Source organism: Haliotis rufescens, unplaced genomic scaffold, assembly GCF_023055435.1.
Source record: "Haliotis rufescens isolate VD_foot unplaced genomic scaffold, xgHalRufe1.0.p SCAF_129, whole genome shotgun sequence".
Classification (NCBI taxonomy): Eukaryota; Metazoa; Mollusca; class Gastropoda; order Lepetellida; family Haliotidae; genus Haliotis; species Haliotis rufescens.
In genome coordinates, this window is record NW_025963812.1 from 18796 (window position 1) to 46110 (window position 27315).

Consider the following 27315-nt stretch of genomic DNA (forward strand, 5'->3'; position numbering starts at 1 on the left):
TGTCATGTCCACACCCAGGAAGTACCATCAAAAATGTTTCTGTTCTATTTTCATTCGTACAAATCGAAATAAAAAAAATCGAATCAACTGACAGCTGATTGGCCGAGGAACCCAAATCTGTTTGATTGGGTGCTCAAAGTTTGCGCAGGGTTCACCTGGCCAGGTCTTCTATGGAGGTCCTTAGATCTTAAGGCAGAAAGGTATGGTATCGGAGTCACGAAAAGATCCGATTTCCATGATAGGTGAGCTACATTATTTAGGCGCATTTTGCCGATCATTAAAACTCAGCATGACACAAACATGTATACTAACACTAAAGATACGTAACACCAAAGAAGCGTTGAACCAAATATACCAAAGTATATTATACTATTATATATGTATCATGAAATAATGAACATCTTTCGTTTTTCAGAGAGATATCGTCATGACTTCCAGGTGGAGGTCTACAAGACTAATCCCCAAGTTTACCCTGAGTCTGACGTCTCGTCCTGCTATACGTACCTGGCCGTGGTTCCATCTCGTGAGAAGACCACTATGGACTGTCTGCCTGACAGCTTTGGTCGCTATGTCAGAATCAAACGCGTGACCACGCCCCGCCCCGATGACGTCATGGCATTGTGTGAAGTGGAGGTGTTTGTCTCTAAACCAGTCAAGGGTGAGTATGTTACCACAGTATGTCAACACAGTATGTTACCACAGTATGTTACCACAGTTTGTTAAGACAGTATGCTACCACAGTATGTTAACACAAGATACTAACACAGTATGTTACCACAATATATTAACACAGTATGTAAACACCGTATGTTACCACAGTATGTCAACACAGTATATTAACACAGTATATTAACACAGTATAATAACACAGTATCTTAACACAGTATGTTACCACAGTATGTTAACGCAGTATGTTACCACAGTATATTAACACAAGATACTAACACAGTATATTAACACAGTATGTTAACACAGTATAAAAACACAGTATATTAACACAGTATGTTACCACAGTATCTTAACACAGTATGTTACCACAGTATGTTAATGCAGTATGTTACCACAGTATATTAACACAAGATACTAACACAGTATATTAACACAGTATGTTAACACAGTATGTTACCACAGTATATTAACACAAGATACTAATACAGTATATTAACACAGTATGTTAACACAGTATGTTACCACAGTATATTAACACAGTATGTTACCACAGTATGTTAATGCAGTATGTTACCACAGTATAATAACACAGTATCTTAACACAGTATATTAACACAAGATACTAACACAGTATATTAACACAGTATGTTAACACAGTATGTTACCACAGTATATTAACACAAGATACTAACACAGTATATTAACACAGTATGTTAACACAGTATGTTACCACAGTATATTAACACAGTATGTTACCACAGTATGTTAATGCAGTATGTTACCACAGTATAATAACACAGTATCTTAACACAGTATATTAACACAAGATACTAACACAGTATATTAACACAGAATGTTAACACAGTATGTTACCACAGTATATTAACAAAGTATGTTACCACAGTATGTTAATGCAGTATGTTACCACAGTATAATAACACAGTATCTTAACACAGTATGTTACCACAGTATGTTAATGCAGTATGTTACCACAGTATATTAACACAAGATACTAACACAGTATAATAACACAGTATATTAACACAGTATGTTACCACAGTATCTTAACACAGTATGTTACCACAGTATGTTAATGCAGTATGTTACCACAGTATATTAACACAAGATACTAACACATTTTATTAACACAGTATGTTAACACAGTATGTTACCACAGTATATAAACACAAGATACTAACACAGTATATTAACACAGTATATTAACACAGTATGTTACCACAGTATGTTAATGCAGTATGTTACCACAGTATAATAACACAGTATCTTAACACAGTATGTTACCACAGTATAGTAACACAGTATCTTAACACAGTATGTTACCACAGTATGTTAATGCAGTATGTTACCACAGTATATTAACACAAGATACTAACACAGTATATTAACACAGTATGTTAACACAGTATGTTACCACAGTATATTAACACAAGATACTAACACAGTATATTAACACAGTATGTTAACACAGTATAATAACACAGTATCTTAACACAGTATGTTACCACAGTATGTTAATGCAGTATGTTACCACAGTATATTAACACAAGATACTAACACAGTATATTAACACAGTATGTTAACACAGTATGTTACCACAGTATATTAACACAATATACTAACACAGTATATTAACACAGTATGTTAACACAGTATAATAACACAGTATATTAACACAAAATACTAACACAGTATGTTACCACAGTATACTAACACAGTATATTAATACAGTATGTTAACACAATATATTAACACAGTATATTAACACAGTTTGTTAACACAGTATGTTAACACAATATATTAACACTATATATTAACAAAGAATGTTAACACAGTATGTTACCACAGTATGTTAACACAATATATTTACACTACATATTAACACAGAATGTTAACACAGTATGTTGGTCCTTTATTCACACTCTGGTACGACACGGGTGGTCGAGTGGTCTGAGGCGGCTGATTTGCTACGATGCAGTGTTGCAGCTCATCGTGAGTTCGAATCACAGTTCCTTTCCTGGATTATGTATATTTGGTTAGCACCATAGTCATGCTCGCAACTCCTCAACGAACTGAATCACTTCGGTCATATTCCGAACTCCAGAGTTCCAGATAAGCTGCATATTTGCTTAAAATACACACATCAAACCACCATAGTCCAATACATTTTGAGTTGCCTTTGTGCAAATACACATACATAACTGTAAAAGCCTGGTGGTATAACGTCCCACGTTGTAGCCTTAAACCTTGTATACACGTGTCTACACATACCGTTTTCTACGTAATAAGCGCCCACGGCGATATTAGCTAATACATTGGCTAGTGTACAATCCAAATTAGCACCCCTTTCGATTGATTAATGTACACAAGATTTATTATTCACGTATAATACGCACTTGTGTGTTAAATGCACCCTTAATTATGGGCAGTTTAATTCTGAAAAAAATATAAGTGTCGTATATAAACATTTCAGGCTGTCAGCATAAACCACGAAATTTATCTTTCGACTCACTAAAATATTTTTCTAATAAGAGCCCCCTATTTCTAATTTTGAGAGCGCCCTGGGCGCTTATTACGTCGAATACTGTATCATTATTTACTGGTTGAATGACGGCATCATGTAGACACGAACTTCCCACAAAAATATGTGTTTAAATACCTTAACGATAATGGGAGAAAAATATTTGACTCAGATGATAATAAATAAAGCGACAAAACCCTTTCCATATCCAATAGAAATCTCTGTATAAACCAGAGACGATAGTACGATTCTGACTATATCATATGTGTTTATGAATCACTATAAAGTTATGATACCAGGTGTTTGCAAAAAAGTGAGCGTATCCTGCCCCACCGGTGGCATCCATCACAAATACATGCAAAGGCAAGTCAGTTTTTTACCTGAAAAAATACGGGAACATATGGTACAAGTCAAAATGGGGAATTGCATCGGACATCATTTTTGTACCTGATGCGTCAAATTTGGAGATGTCCTCCACATGTCTACCATAAAGCCTTTTGAGAGCATTACTTAGGCCTTGAATGTTGTAGCCTTGATCAAACAAATTCTGCGTATGACGCTGTTTGAAACTGTTTGGCAAGAATTTCTCTTATTTCTCGACGCATCTTCAACTGTTACCAAAACACGTTCATGTAATCTATTTCTACCTGGGGGCAAGGGTTGTCAAGTCGTTTAAGGCGTTGCGATTCGCTTCGCAGAGTTGCGTCCCTTGGGAACGCCAGAAACCTATGATCGTGGGTTCGAATCCCGGTTCGCCCCGATTATGTTTCTAGGTTTGTCTGCACCATACCCGTGCTCGTGGATTTCACCGAAGTGGTAAACGTCTGAGACCTGCATCACTTCGGGCTTTCCTCCCACAATAAGCTGACACGCCGCGATATAACTAGAATACTGTTAAAAGCGGCGTTATACCCAACTCACTCACTCACTTTTTTTACCTGTTTGAGGGGATGCATGGACCCCCTTCAGCTGCCCCAAGCCTCCTCTAGCCGACCTGACCCCTCTGCGCATGTCCTATACAGCCACTGAAGCCATGGCAACCTACCAGTGTCAAGAGGGATTCAGTGTCTGTGCCGGAAGTGACGTCATCAAGTGCAATTCAAGTGCAGGATGGCCGAGTCGTGACATGTCATGCAGACAGACAACGTTTGAAGTGCCGGGAGATTTTGTGAGTCTAACTGATTTCATTACTATGATAATAACGTCACATGTTGAAATAAGGGACCGGCCATTTAATATTCTCTTGATAATTATGCTTGAGACTGTTGATAAGAAGAGAAATTGTGTGCCACAAAAAATACATTGTTGCAAAGTGTTTTTCTTTAATTTTTCAGGCTAAAAGCTGCATAAAACCATACTCACTCACTCACTCATTATCTCAACGTTATCATCTCATCAAAAAACACTTGACCAGTGAAGTTGAAAGTTCACCTCACATGCGAGTTCCTACCTGTAATGGCACCTGAATTTTCTCAAGAGGTTCGAATCCGATTTCCAATATGGCCGCCACGGCAGCCATATTGAACAAAACTAATTTTGGCAATTACTCAGCCATTTATACTCCAAATGTAACCAAATTTGGTACATATATGAAGCTAATATGGTCCTCGGGACATGTGTTCCTTTTTTGACGATATGTTAATTTTGGGTCTTTATTTGACATTGCACTTTGACATCGCACTTTGACCATTCTGGTATATTGGCTCAATATGCATTCCCTCGCACTATATATAGACGAAGGAAGCTCAACTTTGGCATGTATGGTTCTGTTATGACATCATATTTTGTTCTAATCATGAGGTTTTTTGGTGCGTTTTTTTGAAAAATATTTGAAAAAAAGGTTTGGCAAAAGTTTAAACTTAGGGTAAAGAAAATTTAACTGTTACAACTGTCAAATTGGCATTGTGTGTTCATAATGTTAACTGTTGATTATCGCAACGTAACAGTGTTCTCTGAAAGTACATACGTTCTTGCAGACTTAGAAACATTCAGTTACTTGGTTCATATTTGTTAATACCTTTTACTACAACAACGTTGGTTAAGTTACTGTTGAGTACATATCCAGGTGAGCTATATTGCCGCAGCGCTATTTTTGTGAATGACACAAAAGAAGGACGACCAGATGAAACGCCATGTCAAACGAAACGCCAAGTCAGCAAAATCCGGAAAATAATTAAGTAAAGGGAATATCTTGTGATACCGTTAGAGTGTATTGCGTATTTGTTATATAATATGTTATTTCACAGACAAACCTCGGTAATCCAGGCGTTCTGGGAATACAAATGCCCAAATTAACGATGGTTGGTGCGGCGTACAGCCTGTTCAAAATAGAATCGGAGTGAAAGCAGTGTCCGGATAAAAGGTTCCACTGTATATCATTATAGCATCTTTACCCTGTAAATGTTTGATGTGAGAAAACTGGTTTTCCGAACAATCATAATTTATCGCCAATGTAATGGTACCACAAGATGGTGATCTTGCATGTCTGATTGCACCTGGTTTCAGCTAACAAGCGTGGATGTCCAATGTCCTCTGACTGTCGGCGATGTCCTTGAGTCTTGGGTGTCCTCCAAGGAGAGAATGTAAGATCCCCACTCTTAAATCACTCTTAAAGCTTACCATGATATTGATGTAATAATACCTTCGTATTGTAATGGAATCATCAAATGAAAGCTCTATCTATATTCGCCGCCTCCGTGGTCTTGTGGTAGAGCGTCCGCCCTGATAGCGGAAGGTCCGGGGTTTGATCCCCTGTCGCGTCATATCAAAAGACGTTAAAAAAAGGTACTTGTTGTTACCCTGTCTGGCGCTCGGCATTGAGGGGCTAAACAAGGACTGGTCGGCTCGGAGTCAGTATACTGTGTCTGAGTGGGGTATTCATGTTAAGCTGCGGCATGGTATCTCAGTGAGCTAGCACTATAAATCGGCATCAGTCCGGACTAGTACAAGAAGCCACACAAACACACACACACACACACACACACACACACACACACACACACACACACACACACACACACACACACACACACACACACACGTACATGCACGTCGCTATATAAGTGCAATAAACCCCATTTCACCTCACCTCTATCTATATTCACACATTGACGATATAGACTCCTTAAACAACGTACTGTCGGAAATGCTTTTCTAGCTTCATTTAATAAATACTAACCATAGCGCTATGAAATAAATAACGCAAACCTACTTCATCTAGCCTATCCGACACTGCGAATAGCCAAGAAAGGTACTTTTTAGGTCAAATGACAATAACCTTTTAAATATTCGTAAGTTGTCATGGATGTTGTTTGTTTGATTGTTGTTTAACGCCGCACTCAGCAATATTCCAGCTGTATGACGGTGGTCTGTAAATAATCGAATCTGGACCAGACAATCCAGTGATTGACATCATGAGCATTGATCCACGCAATTGGAGATACGATGACATGCATCAACCAAGTCTGCGAGACTGACCAACCGATCCCGTTAGTCGCCTCTTACGACAAGCATAGTCGTCTTTCACGGCAAGCATGGGTTGCTGAAGACCTATTCTACCCCGGATCTTCACGGGTCACTGTCATGCATGCGGTCAATAGCCTGAGGTAAACATTGCTGTACTATTGAGATATGCTTTGACGGGGCTAGCAATTAAGATATTACTGCATTATGTTTGCTTGGGAAAATGATGGAAAAGAAATGCTACGAGATCAGTATTGGAAGGTTGGGGTTTTAGTATCAAGACGTGTTTGTTGTTGCACAGATGATTTCTTTAGCCAGCATCTGACTCAGCTGAAGACGTATCAGAACTGTCACCCAAAGGTATGATAACATGCGCAACAAGGCTGATATCTAGGGCGATGCCTCTTTTGTGATTCTAGCAAAGGATGGTCGGATCAACCCTTTCACCTTTGTGAGTTTGAATATTTTGTTATGTCTTGCCACGTACCCTTTACAGTTAGCTACAGAGCTCGCAACGTCTGAGTGGGGTACGTAACACAACGTGACCGTGTTTCGCCGCCAGGACATGAACATCTGTCTTGTATTTTACTGGTTTCTTATTCAGGGGAATTTTATAAATATATTGAAGTTTATTTCAAATGTTCTGAGGTTGACTTTGCAAGATGTCATATGTTCCTGAATGACAGTATCTGGTTCCCCGACGTTGTGATAACTAGCGTTCTCCATGACAATGATACTGGGGTTGTTTAAATTGAAGAGTAGCTGATGCTCCAACAATTCTATACCATTCGTTTCCTTTTGATCATCAACATCTTCCTTCAGCCTCAAAAACTAGCTCACATCCATCAATAAGCCCCGGATCACAGGTTCCGTCGTCGAAAACAATGACACGATTGCCTTTATCTGATGGTACCATGGGTGTTTTTTGTCCTGACGAAAGATTTAATGTGTCTTTAATTTCCTCTCGACTTCTAGAAATCGGGAGTACCTTCTGATCATATAGCTTGTACACAGTACGCCTAATCAACGCTGTGTAATATGTTTTTACGTCCCGGTTTATTGAACCCTACCTTCTTTGTTATATTTTTCGTGCCGTGTGCTTGTTGGTATGAATGGTAAACCCCAAAGCTGGGCAGTTCGCTAATACACCCTATCTAAACTAATAAATAGTCTCTCTCTCTCTCTCTCTCTCTCTCTCTCTCTCTCTCTCTCTCTCTCTCTCTCTCTCTCTCTCTCTCTCTCTCTCTATCTATCTATCTCTGAGTCTGTGAATCATTCTATCTTGATTAAAACGAACAAAAGCATATTTGAAGTATTTCCGACAGTACTTTAACATGATCTCGGGGTCGTCTGAGGCGCCGCAATTCGCTGTGTGGAGTTGGGTCCCTTGGGTACGCCTAAAACCTCTTGGGTTCGAATCCCGTTTCACCCCGATTATTGTTCTTGGTTTGTCAGCACCGTTCGTGGGTTTCACCAAAGCGGTAAACGTCTGAGACCTGCATCACTTTAGGTTGACACGTATTTAACTTGAATACCGATCCAAGCGGTTATCACACAGCAACTCACTCACTCCTAACACGATCTACATCCCTATAAAAACGTAATATCATCGGCTTCACTCACTCATTCACTTACTATCTTGCATGGTGTGGCTTTTTGTAGAGGTATTGTGTTGGGTTTAAAGCTGCTTTCAACAATATTTTAATGACTGCTTTAGATATAAATTTAGTTATAGTACGTTCAGCTTACTATTGAAGGGCCGACCAAACGTATGTGCTTCTCTGCCACTGAATCCAAAAACAAACCTTGTTGACAAACTGCTTGCCATAAACAAAACTTATTTTAGCTTAGTTGACGTTAAACAAACAGAAAAGTATATAAATGTCCACGAAGTAATATTCAAGTGTGCACGTGCATGTGTATTTCAGCTCGGTACTAATGCTTCAAGCTGACAGTCAGGCGCAGTTTGCACTTGTATATGAGATGTCACCTCGACAGTGGTATGTTTCCCATAGCACAAATGCCGGAGAGCCTCAAACGAAATACGTAGACAACAGTCCATTTCTAATCCCTGGCCAAGAGTGGCATGTTGTCATGGCCTTTCTATCAGAGCACATGCATGTAAGTTACTTTGATATTTTTTTTAGATATTTTTTGTATTTCTACCGAATCACTTGAGGGTGGATGGGGGGTTACGGTTGTTAGGGGGTTGTCATGGTTACTTTGGAAAATCTGTTGGTTCCAATGTGTGACCTGCTGGTTAATCTTTATAAGTTTGTTTTTAATAAAATAATTCCAAAACAATCTGGAATCTGTGTTTCTTTATATTAAACCTATGAGTAATTTTGCTCTATATTTAACCTAAAAACATAATGTGTTTCTTTGATATACTGGATGTCCTGTCTGGAAAATAATATGTGTTGTACAATGACCGAAAAATATATTTATTGTCTCCAACAAGATTCCCGCTCTATTAAATTCAGCATAAGTTCAGGTTTTTTCTTTATTAGTTTCACGTTTGTTTTCTCGATCACCTTGTGTCATTATTTGATGGTAATTCATAAACGCATGCTTGCGACCCACTCGGGTTCCTACAACGATTGGACTGTTTTAGCAGAGATTTCTTTTCATTATGGAATTGATTTTATGGCTCTTATTTTCAGATTGAGATTAACGGTCGACCACTGGTGGTATATCCTCATTACATTCCACTCAGTCAGGTGCGCGTCGTCACCAGCATAATTGGATTCAAACTCAGGAAAGTCAGCGTGTCTAAATGGAGACATGCCTTTCTAGGTAGGCACTGAAGATTGAATTGAGCCGACTTTCAGGCAAACAATTGACTTGCCTTTGCATGTGTTTGTGACGGGTGCTACCGATGGGGCAGGATACACTCACCATATTGCGAACACCTGGTGTCATCACTATTTGAAAGTGATTCATAAACACTTACTTATGATATAGTCGGAGTCGTACAATGGACTCTGCTTTTAGAGTTTTAATGATTATTAAGATGGTTTCTTCTGAATTATTTACAAACTATTTCCATGTTTAATAGACTTTTTCTTCCTTTATTGGGACCTACAAGGTCATACATCAATTTGCTGTACTTTGTTCCCATGGACCCATTCCTCGAAGCGATCTTAGCTCCAAGCTGGGCTGACGTTGACTTAATATAATCTTAGCGCCAATCTGTGCAAACGTTGACTTACGATAATCTTAGCGCCAAGACGGGCTAACGTTGACTTACGATAATCTTAGCGCCAAGACGGGGTAACGCGTACGTTGACTTGCGATAATCTTAACGCCAAGACGGACTAACGTTGACTTACGATAATTGTAGCGCCAAGCTGTGCTGACGTTGACTAACGATAATCTTAACGCCAAGACGGACAAACGCTGACTTACGATAATCGTAGCGCCAAGCTGTGCTGACGTTGACTAACGATGATCTTTAGCTCCAAGACGAGCTAATGTTGACTTACGGTAATCTTAGCGCTAAGATGGCCAATATTTTTATGCTTACCTAACATGACACCGTATACGGCAACTAAAGCCACCATAACGAATGTCAGCCGAGCCCAATATTTTTTTTGTGCTGACCTAATCTGACACCGTATACGGCAATTATAGACACCAGAACGAATTTATTATGCCGAAAGGTATCCATATCGCACATTTTGCCTTTTATCTGAGATTTCATCATCGGTGCTACAAACAAAGCGTTTGACAGCCATTGCTTATGTCAAAGGGAGACCACTCTTCAAACCTTAGAGGCCAAACCGTGTTGAAAATTTTAACTATAATTTTAACAATAAAGTCACGAACATGATCTAAAAAACAGATTAATGTCCTTGCACATCACAATTAATGATAGTAAAACACAAAACAGTGTCAAAAAAAGAATGTCAGTCCCAGAATTTCCATGTGAAACGTGAGGTGGGTGTTGGAAAATCCAAGATGGCTGTCACTGGCGGTATAAGGTCTCATATTAGGTCAGTATCAACCATTTGGATTTTTACTGACGGTATACGGGCTCATGTGGGATCAGTAGATCTGCTCTCTGATTGGTCAATCTCACTTTGAGACAATAAAGATACATATGTTATGCCCCCATCTCCATCTCAGTCCATCAGTAACGTGGCACAGCATTATCTCACTCATGAGTTATGTTGGTTGCATTTTAAGGTGAGGTTAGTCTGTCTCACAGTCCCTGAAACATATTTTCCCCTTCCGCCCAGCCCTTTCTGTAACGCAAATGCCGTAAATAAAGCAAGTCTAGATCTGCATCTCCCACTTCACTGGGACTCCTTTTCAAGACAACGAGTTATTTGTTTCTATCTAGGATAATGATAAGCGTTATGACGTGGGCTTTACTACTCAAAACAAGTTAAAGAACGACCACAATTGGAAAGATGTGTGTTATAATACCAAAATAGACATAAGAAGAAAAAGATCTATTGAGGAGTATATTTCGAATCCGTCTCGGGGGACACGGGTGGCCCAGTCGTCTCAGGCGCCAGAGTCAGTGACATCGTCAGTATTCATGTCATATCAACCAATCACTGTTTATTCCATAACACCACTTTGAGAAGTACCGATGACAGTGGCAGAGGCAGCTCTAAAGTAACAAGGGGCACGGGTGGCCCAGTCGTCTGAGGCGCAGCGATTCGCTGTGCAGAGTTGCGTCCCTTGGGCACGCCAGAAACCTATGATTGTGGCTTCGAATCCCGATTCGCCCCGATTATGGTTTTAGGTTTGTCAGCACCATACCCGTGCTCGTGGGTTTCACCGAAGTGGTAAACGTTTGAGACCTGCATCACTTCGGGCTTTCCTCCCACATTAAGCTGACACGCCGTGATATAACTGTAATACTGTTAAAAGCCGCATTAAACCCAATTCACTCACTCACTCGACTCGGACTCAAAACGAAAGTATTCAGTCGAATAGGCCCAGGGTTTATTCATGAGAATGGAATAAAACAAACTGGAGTCTCGAGGATGCATCAATACTGATTCGCCTTGTTACATGCCGTTTCAAATATTACCGGTAAAGCTAGGTACCATTGAGATTTCCCTTCCAAACACTGAGGAAAGTATCTTTTCAAGGTAACAGTTCATTTACTTCAGTCTTTTGATTTGGCTGATAATATCTGATGCCCACTCTTTCTTTTGAATGTAGATCTGTGCTAAACTCACGTCTAAAAGAATCGTCTGGATTGGCTGTCTTATAAACACGATTGCTAATTTATCAGAGCTTGTGGTGAGTGAGTGAGTGAATTTGATATTACGCCACTTTTAGCAATATTACAGCAATATCACGGCGGGGGACACCAGAAATGGGCTTCACACATTGTACCCATGTCGGGAATCGAACCCGGGTCTTCGGCGTGACTATCGAACGCTTTAACCACTAGGCTACCCGACGCCCAGAGCTTTCAGTGATAAGAGAGACTACGGTGACAAAGATGCCCAGGATATTTGCCACAGCTGTTAATGATTGTATATTTTGTAAATCAGTAATTTAAGTCAAAGGTATGTACTGTTTGTATCAGAGGCGCCACTGACGAACCTTGCACACGACAGGACGTCCACGGCAAGCAGCAACGTCAGGACGGCGATGTTGGTGGTGGACGGGAACGACAGGAACGACTGGATGTCCGATTCCTGTTGGTCAGCTGTGAAATCGAGTGATCCGGCATGGTGGCAGGTGGACCTGGGTGGTTACTATGTTGTCACAAAGATTCAAGTATCCAGCATACAAACGTGTGATTTAGAGTGCTCTTGGAGTAAGTCAGATTTGAGGGGTTAGGCCCAAAATAAGATATGTGGGTGTCCTGTTTCAACCCTTCCAGCAATAGGGTTGTAGGGTCGGGTTTTTTGTTTTTGCACTTTAATTTGTATTCTTGGAAAAAGGGTAACTTACAGTATGTCAGTAAATATACTGAACAACAAAAGTTCCTGTGACATTGAATAAGATTTAATGCAAAGTTATGTTTTTTACCAAATCTAAAACAATTTCGGTTTGCAACAGATAAAAGACTCCTGTTAGTGTTCAAATGGTTTAATTTGCCATACTGACTTCTGAAAATGCGTGATTTCATATAAAAAAAACATGAACATGACAAAATGTCAATTTACAAATCAATAGCGTGTGTGTCCACCTCTGGTTGCGATGCAAGCAACACATCTTTGTCTCATGGAATGGACCAGGCGTCGCACAAAGTCCTGTGGGATATCTGTCCATATCTGCTGGAGCATGTTTCAAAGTTCCTGGAGTGTCTCTGGAACACCTGGTTGACGTCGAAGGCGCCGATCCATCTCATCCCACATGTGCTTGATTGGTGAGAGATCGGGGGAGCGAGCCTGCCAGGAGATGACATTCACGTTGTTTTGTTGAAGAGAATCCTGAACAAGTCGGGCAATATGAGGCCGGGCGTTGTCATGTTGAAATGTCATGCCTGGGCCATGATGACGCACCAAATGGTGTTTCTGTGGACGTTAAATTGTCTTGCAACATCACGTTGACTCGATCCTGCTTCAAGCATACCAATGGCTCGCAGACGCTCATTTTAGGACAGGCGTGGCATTTCGCAATGTTGAATTAATGCGCAATTTTGTTGTTTTTCTGAGTAGTTGTTGTCAGCACGATGCTAAACAATGCATATGGAATCCCGTTAACGCACATGTTTTTATACCCATTCTTGGGTAGTGAAATGCATGGGACTTGCATAAAAGTCAACTTGTGCATGGAATGCATGTTTTTCTGTAACAGTTGCGTTTTTGTGACTTGATTCCATACATGTACTACAATATTGAAAACCAAACTTTACTTGTATGAAAAATACACTAAAATATTGGTGTCACAGGAACTTTTGCTGTTGAATATATAAACTTCCAACACCAGAGAATAACCAGTATCAATTGACACAAATTCCATCAGATGTAAAATGCAAAATTGTTTCAAGAAAGTCAGTAACCGCATATTGTGTCACTGGATTGTCTGGTCTATAGTCGATTGTTTACAGGCCGCTGTCGCTATTGTTACTTTTTATGCAAATTTTGTGAGGGGCGTGTGCAACAGGAAGGGCCGAACATTCTCATAAGACACCTGGTGTCATCACTTGATTTCCTTTCAAGCCAAATGGAATTTGTTTCGGTAGATAATCGAGACTGGTTAATGTCTGGCATTGACGTTTCGTAGTTATCTGTTCCCCGTGATTTCATGTTGAAAGACACCCTTTGATCCATGAAGATTCGGGGTAGAATAGGTCTTCGGCAACCCATGCTTGCCGTAAAAGGCGACTATGCTTGTCGTAAGAGGCGACTAACGGGATCGGGTGGTCAGGCTCGCTGACTTGGTTGATGCATGTCATCGATCCCAATTGCGTGGATCGCTGCTCATGTTGTCAATCACTGGATTGTCTGGTCCAGACTCGATTATTTACAGACCGCCGTCATATAGCTGCGATATTGCCGAGTGCGGCGTTAAACAACAAACAAACACACATCATAATAGCCAGTGACGTGATCACTAGTACTTCGTTAGAGTCAGTGACATCGTCAGTATTCCTGTTACATCAACCAATCACTGTTTATTCCATAACACCACTTTGAGAAGTACCGATGACAGTGTCAGGGGCAGCTCTAAAGTAACAAGGGGGACGGGTGGCCAAGTCGTCTGAGGCGCCGCGATTCGCTGTGCAGAGTTGCGTCCCTTGGCGTCAAACAACAAACCAGCCAACCAACCTTTGCCATAATTCGAACACAGATACCCATAATTGCTCGCAGCTCATAGGCTGCTCTGAACGTATGCTGTCTCACTTGTGTTGCAGCCAAAAGGCTTCATGATTTCTCCATTGATGTGTTTATGGATGATCCCACAACGACGGAAGACAAGGGCCGGCGGTGCTACACGTATGATGGCTTGTTTCCGAGCGGCACCACGCGGTCACTTGTCTGTCGGTCCTCCATCCCCGGCAGGTACACCCGACTCACCAGACACAAAGTCAGACCACAAGACGAGTTCACTGTGTGCGAGGTTCAAGTGTACGGCAACAAGGTGGTAAAGAAAGGTAAGTGTCATTCAAGCCTAGTTCGGCAAGGGTGGAAACTGGACTTTATAGTCAGTTTACTTTCTTGCCTCGGGAAGATGTCTCACATGATACAAGGTATGACATCCAGTTTTGTTTTTCAACGCCGTGATATTGCAGGAGTATTGCCAGTAGTGACGTAATCAGTCCTCTCTCAGCTATACTGTCAGTGAGTGAGTGAGTGAGTATGGTTTTACGCCGCTTTTAGCAATATTCCAGCAATATCACGGCGGGGGACACCAGAAATGGGCTTCACACATTGTACCCATGTCGGGAATCGAACCCGGGTCTCCGGCGTGGCGTGCCAACGCTCTAACCACTAGGCTACCCGATCGCCCCTACACTGTCAGTGAAGAATATCATTGCATGTTCCCAGATTCCGGACCTTACGACTGTGTTCTCCCTCCTCCCCATCTTGATGGAGCCACATCGGATGTTCAATACACAGAGACCCGGATGCAGGCCATCTACTCGTGCAAGACAGGTTATGCACCTTGTGGTTTAGAGCCACCAACGTGCGCATGCGCAGGTGGCATCTGGCAAGCTATCAGAGGATCCTGCTACCGGTCAGCCTACAGATACCCCCCAGTTGTGAGTAAGCCGTTGTTAATGATGCTGCAGCCTTGTTTGCCATAAGGGGGAATCTATATTACTACAAAAGGCTGCAATTACAAGGGTACTGTTTCAAAAAAACCATCAAGACCCACCTGTTCAAAAAACAATCCCACTGACTATAAGTTTCATTGTAGCGCACAGAGCACTTATGCACAGTGAATGCTGCGCTATACAAATGCATAAATTATTATTATTATTATTTTATTTATTTTTATTTTATTTTATTTTTTTTATTATTATTATTATTATTATTATTATTATTATTATTATTATTATTATTATTATTATGTAAGTGAACCTCATCATACAGCAGGAATATTGTTGAGTGCGACGTTGAAACAATAAACAAACAAATCAAATACATTAGGAATTGGTATCCTCTTTCAGAGCAGCAAGTCACTTCTACTGAATTGCCCCATTGTATATTCCACCAGCGTCCATATCTTTGCAACGCCAACACTGGGAAAAGAGTAAGTTTTATCATGTTTGCGTTACCCTTCTTCCAAATAATACATCTATTTAAATCTAAATTCGAATGCTGACCGTAAAGTGTGGGATTCTGTATAGTAAAACCTGTGTTTAGATCCTAAACACAAACCCAGGGCGTCCCATAGGTTTGACGCGTATTGGGCCTAAACATGTGTGTGATTGTGTTTAACAGCTAAACATGTTTAGGGTGCAAACGAGAGAAAGACCCACACACAAACACACACCACACTTGCTGGTGACGGGGCGGTCGGGTCGCCTAGTGGTTAAAGCGTTCGCTCGTCACGCCGAAGACCCGGGTTCGATTCCCGACATGGGTACAATGTGTGAAGCCCATTTCTGGTGTCCCCCGCCGTGATATTGCTGGAATATTGCTAAAAGCGGCGTAAAACCAAACTCACTCACTCACTCACTTGCTGGTGACTGCTGGACCATGTTTGTGGATGCAGATGGGCATTAGGGCACAGATCTAAATCTGCGTCTGATGGTAAAATAGATGTCTGTCGACAGAAGATGAAACCGGTTCCACCGCTGTAGCACAAAAGGTTTCAGCCGGTTTCTATCTTGTTTCAGCATGTACATCAGCTTACGCCACAACCTCCGAGGCTTTTTGACATTGAGGATCTTCTTCAACCATAAGGATTACCAGAATGTCACAAGGGTATCCAACAACAAGGGGGATATCCAGGCAGATATGTTTCCCTTTGTTATCGGAGAGGAATTCCATCTGATGATCTCCTACTTTACCGACTATACTATAGTCAGAATAGCAGAATAGGCTAGCGTGTCTCTTGAATTGTTATAGTATACGTTATATGGTGCCTCTTGAATAGTATACGTGTTAGTGTGTCTCTTGAATAGCATACGTGTTAGTGTGTCTCTTAAATAGCATACGTGTTAGTGTGCCTCTTGAATAGTATACGTGTTAGTGTGCCTCTTGAATAGTATACGTGTTAGTGTGTCTCTTGAATAGTATACGTGTTAGTGTGCCTCTTGAATAGTATACGTTATATTGTGTCTCTTGAATAGCGTACGTGTTAGTGTGTCTCTTGAATAGCGCCCGTGTTAGTGTGTCTCTTGAACAGTATACGTGTTAGTGTGTCTCTTTAATAGCATACATGCTAGTGTTTCTCTTGAATAGCCCACTTGTTGGTGTGTCTCTTGAACATCATAAGTGTTAGTGTGTCTCTTGAATAGCGTACGTGTTAGTGTATCTCTTGAATAGCATACGTGTTAGTGTGTCTCTTGAACAGCATACGTGTTAGTGTGTCTCTTGAATAGCATACGTGTTAGTGTGTCTCTTGAATAGCATACATGTTAGTGTGTCTCTTGAATAGCGTACATGTTAGTGTGTCTCTTGAATAGCATACGTGTTAGTGTGTCTCTTTAATAGCGCCCGCGTTAGTGTGTCTCTTGAATAGTATACGTGTTAGTGTGTCTCTTGAATAGCGTACGTGTTAGTGTATCTCTTGAACAGCCTACGTGTTAGTGTGTCTCTTGAATAGTATACGTGTTAGTGTGTCACTTGAATAGTATACGTGTTAGTGTGTCTCTTGAACAGTATACGAGTTAGTGCGTCTCTTGAATAGTATACGTGTTAGTGTGTCTCTTGAATAGCATACATGTTAGTGTGTCTCTTGAATAGCATACGTGTTGGTGTGTCTCTTGAATAGCATATGTGTAAGTGTGTCACTTGAATAGCGTACGTGCTAGTGTGTCTCTTGAATAGCATTTGAAAGGATAGCAGAAATTGGCTTCAAACATTGTACCCAAGTCGGGAATCGGATCCGGGTCTTCGGCGTGACGAGCGAATGTTTTAACGACCAGGCTATCCGACCGCTCCTCTCACGCAGTAACAAATCCACCATTTCATATTTCAAGATTGAGGTCAACTCAGTTCCCTTGGTGACAGCAGTGTCAAGTACCGTCCATGATGGCATCATTGCTGACGTCGCGTTTTTTGGACCGATGGCCGTGAGGGAACTGCGCTTTGATATGCCTGGTAGGTGATCGAACTCCAGTATTCAGACATTGTTCAGTAGAGGAGTAGGCATTCGGGTCTTTGGAAATGTTAGGTCTCAGTAAATCGAGTTTCAGTAAACATGCGATCTTGTCGATGAGTTGTCTGGTCAATCACTTGATTGTCTGGTCAAGACTCGATTGTTTACAGGCTACATGGGTAGTGTTGTGCTGCGCCAAGCAACAGAAACTTACATTTCGTCGGGTTCTGCCGATAGAGCGGGATGGATTATTTGACGTTTTATAGTAACTACGACACCACAAGACGTCACAGAAACATTAATTATTTGCGCCCTGATCCTGTTTTTAAGACGCCTGACGTGTGAACCTTTGTCATTCTCGTAATTTGGGTGGTAAGTACCCCATCGTCAAAATTATTAATATGCCTTTGACGCTTATTGAATGTTCTCAGTCAAGAACATAATATCTAAATATGTAATGATGTATGATTCTGCATTTTAGTGTTTTGGTTCATAATTATGAAAAGCAATAATTAATCATCATTGTTTAACAAGAAATATAATAATTTAAGAACATAGATGTCATAGCAACACTTTGGGGTTTCATCGTTGTTCGCTGTTTGATTTATTGAATAAGCAACAAATTTGTTGAATGTGTTGGGTTTAACGCCAGTTCTAATAGTATAACAGTGATATAACGGCGTGTCTGCTAACTGTGGGAGCAAAGCCCGAAGTGATGCAGGTCTTAGACGTTTACCACTTCGGTGAAACGCACAAGCACGGGTATGGTGCTGACAAACCGAGAAACATAATTTTGGCGAATCGGGATACGAACCCACAATCATAGGTTTCTGGCGTACCGAAGGGACGCAACTCTGCACAAGGAATTGCGGCGTCTCAGACGACTGGGTCCCCCGTTCCCCCAAAACATTACTAGGACATGTTAAATTCTTCCATTTGGTGGTTTGCAGATGAAAAAACCTACTACAAAGACATCCATGCAAAACCACACAGCAGATACAAGTTTGTTGACCTTCCGATTACAACCACTCAAACCACGAAATACTTCCGGGTCAAGGCTTGTAAAGATGTCGTCATCGATGTCAAGGGGGGTCTGTTCCTGGAGGACCACGTCCAGTTCACCCTTGGTGCCAGAGAGAATACAAAGACGGACTGTACAGTATGTCCTGAACAGAAGTCCATCTGGGACAGTCCGCTGTCGTGTGATGATTACAGGACATTCTGGCTGGACTGGTCAAATGGCCTTGACCTTAAGTTGGGGGAGGGGTCTGTAATAGGGGCAGGATTTATCATGCAAGCACCTGTATCATCGGCCATAGATCAAATAAGAATAACAGGCACAACCAATGTTATCAACAGTGAGTATATATTGTATTGTGACCGTGATTAAAAGGTGAGGTGAAGTGAGGTGAAATGGGGTTTAACGTCGCGTCCAAGATTATTGCACTTATATAGCGACGTGCATGTACGTGTGTGTGTTTGTGTGGCTGCTTGTACTAGTCCGGACTGATGCCGATTTATAGTGCTAGCTCTCTGTGATACCATGCCGCAGTTTAACATGAATACCCCACTCAGACACAGTATACTGACTCCGAGCCGACCAGTCCTTGTTTTAGCCCCTTAATGCCGAGCGCCAGACAGGGTAACAACAAATACCATCTTTTAACGTCTTTTGGTATGACGCGGCCGGAGATCGATCCCCAGACCTTCCGCTCTCCGGGCGGACGCTCTACCACTAGACCACGGAGGCGGTCTGTGATTAAATGGACCCTGTATTGTTTGATGTATGATGTATGTACCCCGACACCATGGGACGTTACTCATAGTATCAATCACTGGTTTGTTTTCCACACTTGATTATTTACATGACGTAATGTATCAGATATTGCTGAGTGTGGCGTCAAACAAAACACAAAAACGTTTAGTTATTTTAGTGTATTTCACAAGCCTACCCGTTTTGACTGTTTTTAGTGTCCTTAACTCTAATAGGGGCGGTCGGGTAGCCTGGTGGTTAAAGCGTTCTCTCGTCACGTCGAAGACCCGGGCTCGATTCCCGACATGGGTACAACGTGTGAAGCCCATTTCTGGTGTCCCCCGCCGTGGAATTGCTGGAATATTGCTGAAAGCGGCGTAAAACCATACTCACTCACTAACTTTTAGTGTCGTTAAGTCTGATTCATTAAAAAGCTTTCCGTGATTTCTTCTTGCACTGTTCCATTGATTGTAATGTCTTTGTATTGTGTCCCCAAGAGGTCAAAGCTACATATATTTGTATAAAATATCCATGTACTGTTTTAGTTGAACACCCAGAAACCTGTGGGAGTCCAGAACCGCCTCCTCTCAACATGGTCATTGATAAATATCAACGTGAATCACGAATATCTACCTCTGTTACGTACACGTGTGTCGACCAGAACTATATGTTCTGTGGCGAGGACAATGTGGCTAACTGCACTATGGGCGTGGTGGGAAACGAGGTCAAAGGTGAATGCCGGAAAATGACATGGCATCCCAAAGTGAGTATCATGAGATGTCAATGTTGGAGTGAGTGAGTGAGTATGGTTTTACGCCGCTTTTAGCAATATTCCAGCAATATCACGGCGGGGGACACCAGAAAATTCAATGTTGGAGAATAGATGGTCTTGATTATCCGCCGAAACACATTCCATATGGCGTACAGGGTATATAGCTTTGAATATAATATGAGTGAGTGAGTTGGGTTTAACGCCGCTTTTAACATTATTCCAGTTATATCACGGTGTGTCAGCTTTATGTGGGAGGAAAGCCCGAAGTGATGCAGGTCTTGGACGTTTACCACTTCGGTGAAACCCACGAGCACGGGTATGGTGCTGACAAACCTAGAAAAATAATCGAGGCGAACCAGGATTCAAACCCACAATCATAGGTTTCTGGCGTGCCTAAGGGACGCAACTCTGCACAGCGAATCGCGGCGCCTTAGACGACTGGGCCACCTGTGCCCCCGATGAATTAACCGCTGAAAATCAGTGATTACACCAGGTCCTCGCGTAAACGAGGTGATAGTGACGTTCTTCCCCATGACGTCAACGCATGACCATTTTTGACGACGTCCTTGCCACAATATCACTGAATAAACACGACGTTTCATAGTATTTCGTAAACGTATACAAAATATATAGGCATTCGATACCCCATGACGGCACATCTTCCCGAAGCATGGGAGTTAACTGACTTTAAAAGTCCAGTTTCCACCCTTGCCGAACTAGGCTGGTATATGGAGTTACATTTTGGCTGGACTAACGAGTCTATGCATAGTCCAATCAAAATTGCGCAGCGAAATCAAAATACGGTTCGTAAACTGTCGTGTAGATTTCGGTCGATTTCAGGGTTTGCAAAGTGTGTACACCGCCAACTCGTTGACAACAAATATTTTCCAAATCTTTTCATGTTTTTAAACAAGGTGCTTACGTGATTTGATGCAGTCCGCAGTGTAAGACCCGTTTTATCACACTATAAATCGGATCGTCTTGAGTGAGTGAGTGAATGAATACGGTTTTACGCCGCTTTTAGCAATATTCCAGCAATATCACGGCGGGGGACACCAGAAATGGGCTTCACACATTGTACCCATGTCGGGAATCGAACCCGAGTCTTCGGCGTGACGAGCGAACGCTTTAACCACTAGGCTACCCGACCGCCCCGGATCGTCTTGACATGGCGCCGCCATTTTGTTTGATACAAATGCAAGTGATACGAGAGGTGGAATCTGATTGGTCCATAGGAGAGGCTCAGAAGGGACATGACTCGTTGAAACACTGGGGACGCTACGATCGAGCCGAGGAATTGTAGCCTAGTTAGGCAAGGGTGGAAACTGGACTTTTAAAGTCAGTTAACTCCCTTGCCTCGGGAAGATGGCACTAGATACACAAGATTGCGAAAGTTCCTATTATTTTATCACTCGTTACGCAAAATAGTGGCGTTCTGTAAAATGACTCATTTGAAAACAAAAGATAGTGATGTTGCAAATTATCTTGTCTGTATACGCAGGCAAATGAAACATCGTATTATTTCGTCCCTGTACAGAGGCAAAATGAACCACATACAAACAACCTTCGGGCGAGTGTTTACGTTATTTGGTTTACGACAGCCATTCCCCTGTATGGATTCCTGGTCTGAAGAGGTCTCTGTTTCCCGACTAAAAACAGGGGATTGGGCGGCCACCTCTACTATTGGGTCAGTGTAACCCCACCCCACCCGACCCCACACCCACACCAACACCCACACCAACACCCACACCAACACCCACACCCACACCCACACCAACACCGACACCAACACCCACACCCACACCAACACCAACACCAACACCAACACCCACACCAACACCCACACCCACACCAACACCAACACCAACACCAACACCCACACCAACACCCACACCAACACCCACACCCACACCCACACCCACACCAACACCCACACCAACACCCACACCCACACCAACACCAACACCAACACCAACACCAACACCCACACCAACACCCACACCCACACCAACACCAACACCCACACCAACACCCACACCAACACCCACACCCACACCCACACCAACACCCACACCAACACCCACGCCAACACCCCCACCAACACCCACACCAACACCCACACCAACACCCACACCAACACCCACACCCACACCCACACCAACACCCACACCAACACCCACACCCACACCAACACCAACACCAACACCAACACCCACACCAACACCCACACCAACACCCACACCCACACCCACACCAACACCCACACCAACACCCACACCCACACCCACACCAACACCAACACCAACACCCACACCAACACCCACACCAACACCCACACCCCACACCCACACCAACACCCACACCAACACCCACACCAACACCCACACCCACACCAACACCAACACCAACACCAACACCAACACCCACACCAACACCCACACCAACACCCACACCAACACCCACACCAACACCCACACCAACACCCACACCCACACCAACACCAACACCAACACCCACACCAACACCCACACCAACACCCACACCAACACCCACACCAACACCCACACCCACACCCACACCAACACCCACACCCACACCCACACCAACACCCACACCAACACCCACACCAACACCCACACCAACACCCACACCAACACCCACACCAACACCCCCACCAACACCCACACCAACACCCACACCCACACCAACACCAACACCCACACCAACACCCACACCAACACCCACACCAACACCCACACCAACACCCACACCCACACCAACACCAACACCAACACCAACACCAACACCCACACCAACACCCACACCAACACCCACACCCACACCCACACCAACACCCACACCAACACCCACACCCACACCCACACCAACACCAACACCAACACCCACACCAACACCCCCACCAACACCCCCACCAACACCCACACCAACACCCACACCAACACCCCCACCAACACCCACACCCACACCAACACCCACACCAACACCAACACCCACACCCACACCAACACCAACACCCACACCAACACCAACACCAACACCCACACCCACACCAACACCAACACCCACACCAACACCCACACCCACACCCACACCCACACCCACACCAACACCCACACCAACACCCACACCCACACCCACACCAACACCAACACCCACACCCACACCAACACCCACACCCACACCCACACCAACACCCACACCAACACCCACACCAACACCCACACCCACACCCACACCAACACCCACACCAACACCCACACCCACACCCACACCAACACCAACACCAACACCCACACCAACACCCCCACCAACACCCCTACCAACACCCACACCAACACCCACACCAACACCCCCACCAACACCCACACACCCTATGGCGTTACACACTTACTCATACGTTTAGATGCAGGTTTCCTTGGCCAAGACGCATTTACATAACTTTCAAATAATTGCTAACTGCAGCGTAAAACAACAGAGAATCCCAGTAGGCATGTGTTTTACCCTGTTGTTTTACTCTGCTGTTTTACTCTGCTGTTAAACTTTGTCGTTTTACTCTGCTGATTTACTCTGTTGTTTTACTTTGCTGTTTTACTCTGCTGTTTTACTTTGTCGTTTTACTCTGCTGTTTTACTCTGTTGTTTTACTTTGCTGTTTTACTCTGTTGTTTAACTTTACTGTTTTACTCTGTTGTTTTACTTTACTGTTTTACTCTGTTGTTTTACTCTGCTGATTTACTCTGCCGTTTTACTCTGCTGTTTTACTCTAATGTTTTACTCTGCTGTTTTACTCTGATGTTTTATTCTGCTGTTTTACTATGTCTTGGCTTCTTTCAGGAAAGGAACCTTACAGCTCACTGGCCATGCAAGGTGACCGAGGGGTCAACGCTGTCTCTTTATCTCACAGAAAACGGGTATATGTTCCATAGATTTAAATGACATGTTTTGAAAATGACTCAGATTATCATATCATCTGGAAAGTAGGGTTTATTCGACTTCACAGATGATGACCAACATGCAAGAAGGTGTCGAGTGTTGGCCATGAATGGATCAGAAACTTGGGAGGACTAGGTGTAACATGCCAATCAACAGAACATGGTGGCAGTGTGTTGTAAGGTGCAAACAACCAAGAAAGACCACAGAAGTGTGGTGTAAAAAAATGAACGTTTGAGATGACTTGATCAATAATTGGCCACACCCCTACACTTGGGTCAAATTTCGTTTATACGGCGTGGCTAGTCGAATCAATCTCCCAGTGACAATTTGAGGGAGTCTTGTCCATTTGCAGCGCCTGACCAAGTTCGGCTGACCTAGCGGTGGCCTTGGAAAATAAGGTCCAAGAAAGTGAGTGAGTGAGTGAGTTGGGTTTAACGCCGCTTTTAACAATATTCCAGTTATATCACGGCGTGTCAACTTAATGTGGGAGGAAAGCCCGAAGTGATGCAGGTCTCAGACGTTGACCACTTCGGTGAAACCCAAGAGCACGGGTATGGTGCTGACAAACCTAGAAACATAATTGGGGCGAACCGGGATTCCAACCCACAATCATAGGTTTCTGGTTTGTCCAAGGGACGCAACTCTGCACAGGGAATCGCAGCGCCTTAGACGACTGGGCCACCCGTGCCCCCAGGTCCAAGACAGGTCAGGAGTCATGGTCAGTTAATGCATCCGGGTTTTGCTACTGGAGGTACTCAGTTAGATATGTGCGCTGTGATCATGAACTTTATCGTCTTGAAAGACAAAACGTCTACAAGCGTGGTCCGCAAACGGCACCACTATTGGCGCCAGTATGTTGTTTCGGTAGTACTGATAGTTGAACCTTCGGGGGACAATATTTCCTAAGGCCCATTTTTTGGTGTCCGCCATGATATGGCTTGGTTATTGCTTTAAGCGGCATAACATTATATTCACTCAGTCCTTTGACAATACACACTTTGGCAATCATAATGATCCCGCCCCATATCAACACAGACCCACTCCCAAATCTGTCATTTTGCTTTACGTTGACGTTGGCATGACGTTCGCTAGGACACGTCCACGCCTATCCAGAAAGTCCAGAGTGGAATTAGACTCGTATGAACACATTGCACGAGGCCATCGGCAATGTCCCCAGTCTCTACCAATTCCACCCTTAAGTTAAGGTGGTGCAACACGTCATCGCAGAGGATGTAGATTAGCTGCATGCAGGAGATTTCTAAGCATCTGGTCAGTGACTTTAACTCCGGTGGCCTGGCGCACATGAACAGCGATTTGATTGTCTGTTTGGGCTCGATCTCTTAAACCCTGGTTTCTACTAAATCTGGAATTGTTCGCGGACGATCATTAACATTTTATATTTGCAGAAACCTGTTGCAAAGTCTGCAATTCACAGACTGGGGCACATTAACATATTGGCAACCTATCAGTTTGAATCTGTTCTTTCAGTTAGAAGCATGTCAATAGCTCTTATGCGTTCATCGCGTTGTAGAGGATTTATATTTCCTGATACCCTACTTTTTTAGAGAGGTATATGTACATTCTAAAATGCAGTCGAGTGCTGGATGATGATGAGCTCCAAGTATGTGCCTCCCTATATCCTTGGCCCGGCTTCACAAAGCATCTCAGTGCTATGACTATTTTAAGTCAATGTTAAAGGTTCAGAGTAACAAAATGGAGTTACAAAATTTAGAATGTACCTGAATTTTCTGTCAATGGTTTTATGGAAGAAGATAGATGCATGTTTAATTTTGATTAAATACGTTCCAGAACAATTTCAAATTGGTACCTTGGTGATCTGTTTATAATGAAATCAGTGTGTATTTTCAAGCCTATTCATTGGATCAGATATATTTCATTTGATTTTTCAGGACGTTTTCTCTGCATTTCGGCGATTTCCGGAACATACTCCTACAAATAGATGCTTCTTTTGCAAATGAAACTTTTACAGTTGGACACCAACCGAAATCCGCTACAGAGACCAAGTCTGATATATCATTGTTTCCTTTTACAAAGAATAAGAAGTTCCACTTGACTGTGATGTTGTCGAATAGTCTGTATAAGGTAACGTTATCTCTTCGTGAGTATGTTTTTATACCTTCTGTTGCAATATTCCAGCAATATCAGATACATGTATGAGCATCACACAGGAGTAGGATTAGGAGTAGGAGGAGTTTGTTTGTTTAACGCCACACTCAGCAATATTCCAGCTATATGACAGAGGTCTGTAAATAATCGAGTCTGTACCAGACAATCCAGTGACATCATGAGCTTCGATCTACCTTGTGTAGTTATCAATAGTTGTGTCACCTATTTCTCCAGATCAGTGTAGACGATACTGAGGTTGCTTCCTACAACGACACCTTTGACTACAGCCAGGTCGCCTACGTCTTCATCCAAGCAGACAAGGCCGAGAATGTCCGCATCTTTACACCTGGTCAGTTCTGGCCTCAGCCTCAGCCTCCTCTGTTCTGCAGCCGTAGCAAATGTTGTATTTTTAACAACAACAAAATGATTAGATTAAGAAAGGACCGGCAGATGTTTTAGCGTACCGTAATAAAAAAAGCTGGGGGCACGGGTGGCCCAGTCGCCTAAGGCGCCGCGATTCGCTGTGCAGAGTCGCGTCCCTTGGGCACGCCAGAAACCTATGATTGTTGGTTCGAATCCCGGTTCGCCCCGATTATGTTTCTAGGTTTGTCAGCACCATACCCGTGCTCGAGGGTTACACCGAAGTGGTCAACGTCTGAGACCTGCATCACTTCGGGCTTTCCTCCAACATTAAGATGACACGCCGTGATATAACTTGAATACTGATAAAAGCGGTGTTAAAACCAACTCACTCACTCACTAATAAAAAAAACGTCTTTCATTTTGATATTGACGGTTGGCAGCTTCAAATACCATGTCTCTCAAATACAATGAGTGAGTGAGTGAG

General features: G+C 42.9%; 1 protein-coding gene across 1 annotated transcript in view; it reads left to right on the forward strand.

Annotated features, from left to right (window-relative positions):
• Positions 1-27315, forward strand: part of LOC124110915 — a 50948-nt gene that overhangs the window by 18001 nt on the left and 5632 nt on the right. The window contains exons 12-27 of the mRNA XM_048394032.1: positions 416-658; positions 4156-4376; positions 5714-5790; positions 8599-8791; positions 9334-9466; positions 12225-12458; positions 14505-14744; positions 15139-15353; positions 15765-15847; positions 16437-16615; positions 17737-17865; positions 18814-19221; positions 20162-20379; positions 24243-24319; positions 26252-26444; positions 26703-26817. Coding sequence (XP_048249989.1) covers positions 416-658; positions 4156-4376; positions 5714-5790; positions 8599-8791; positions 9334-9466; positions 12225-12458; positions 14505-14744; positions 15139-15353; positions 15765-15847; positions 16437-16615; positions 17737-17865; positions 18814-19221; positions 20162-20379; positions 24243-24319; positions 26252-26444; positions 26703-26817 — 2958 coding nt within the window. The remainder of the gene's footprint in view (positions 1-415; positions 659-4155; positions 4377-5713; positions 5791-8598; positions 8792-9333; positions 9467-12224; positions 12459-14504; positions 14745-15138; positions 15354-15764; positions 15848-16436; positions 16616-17736; positions 17866-18813; positions 19222-20161; positions 20380-24242; positions 24320-26251; positions 26445-26702; positions 26818-27315) is intronic.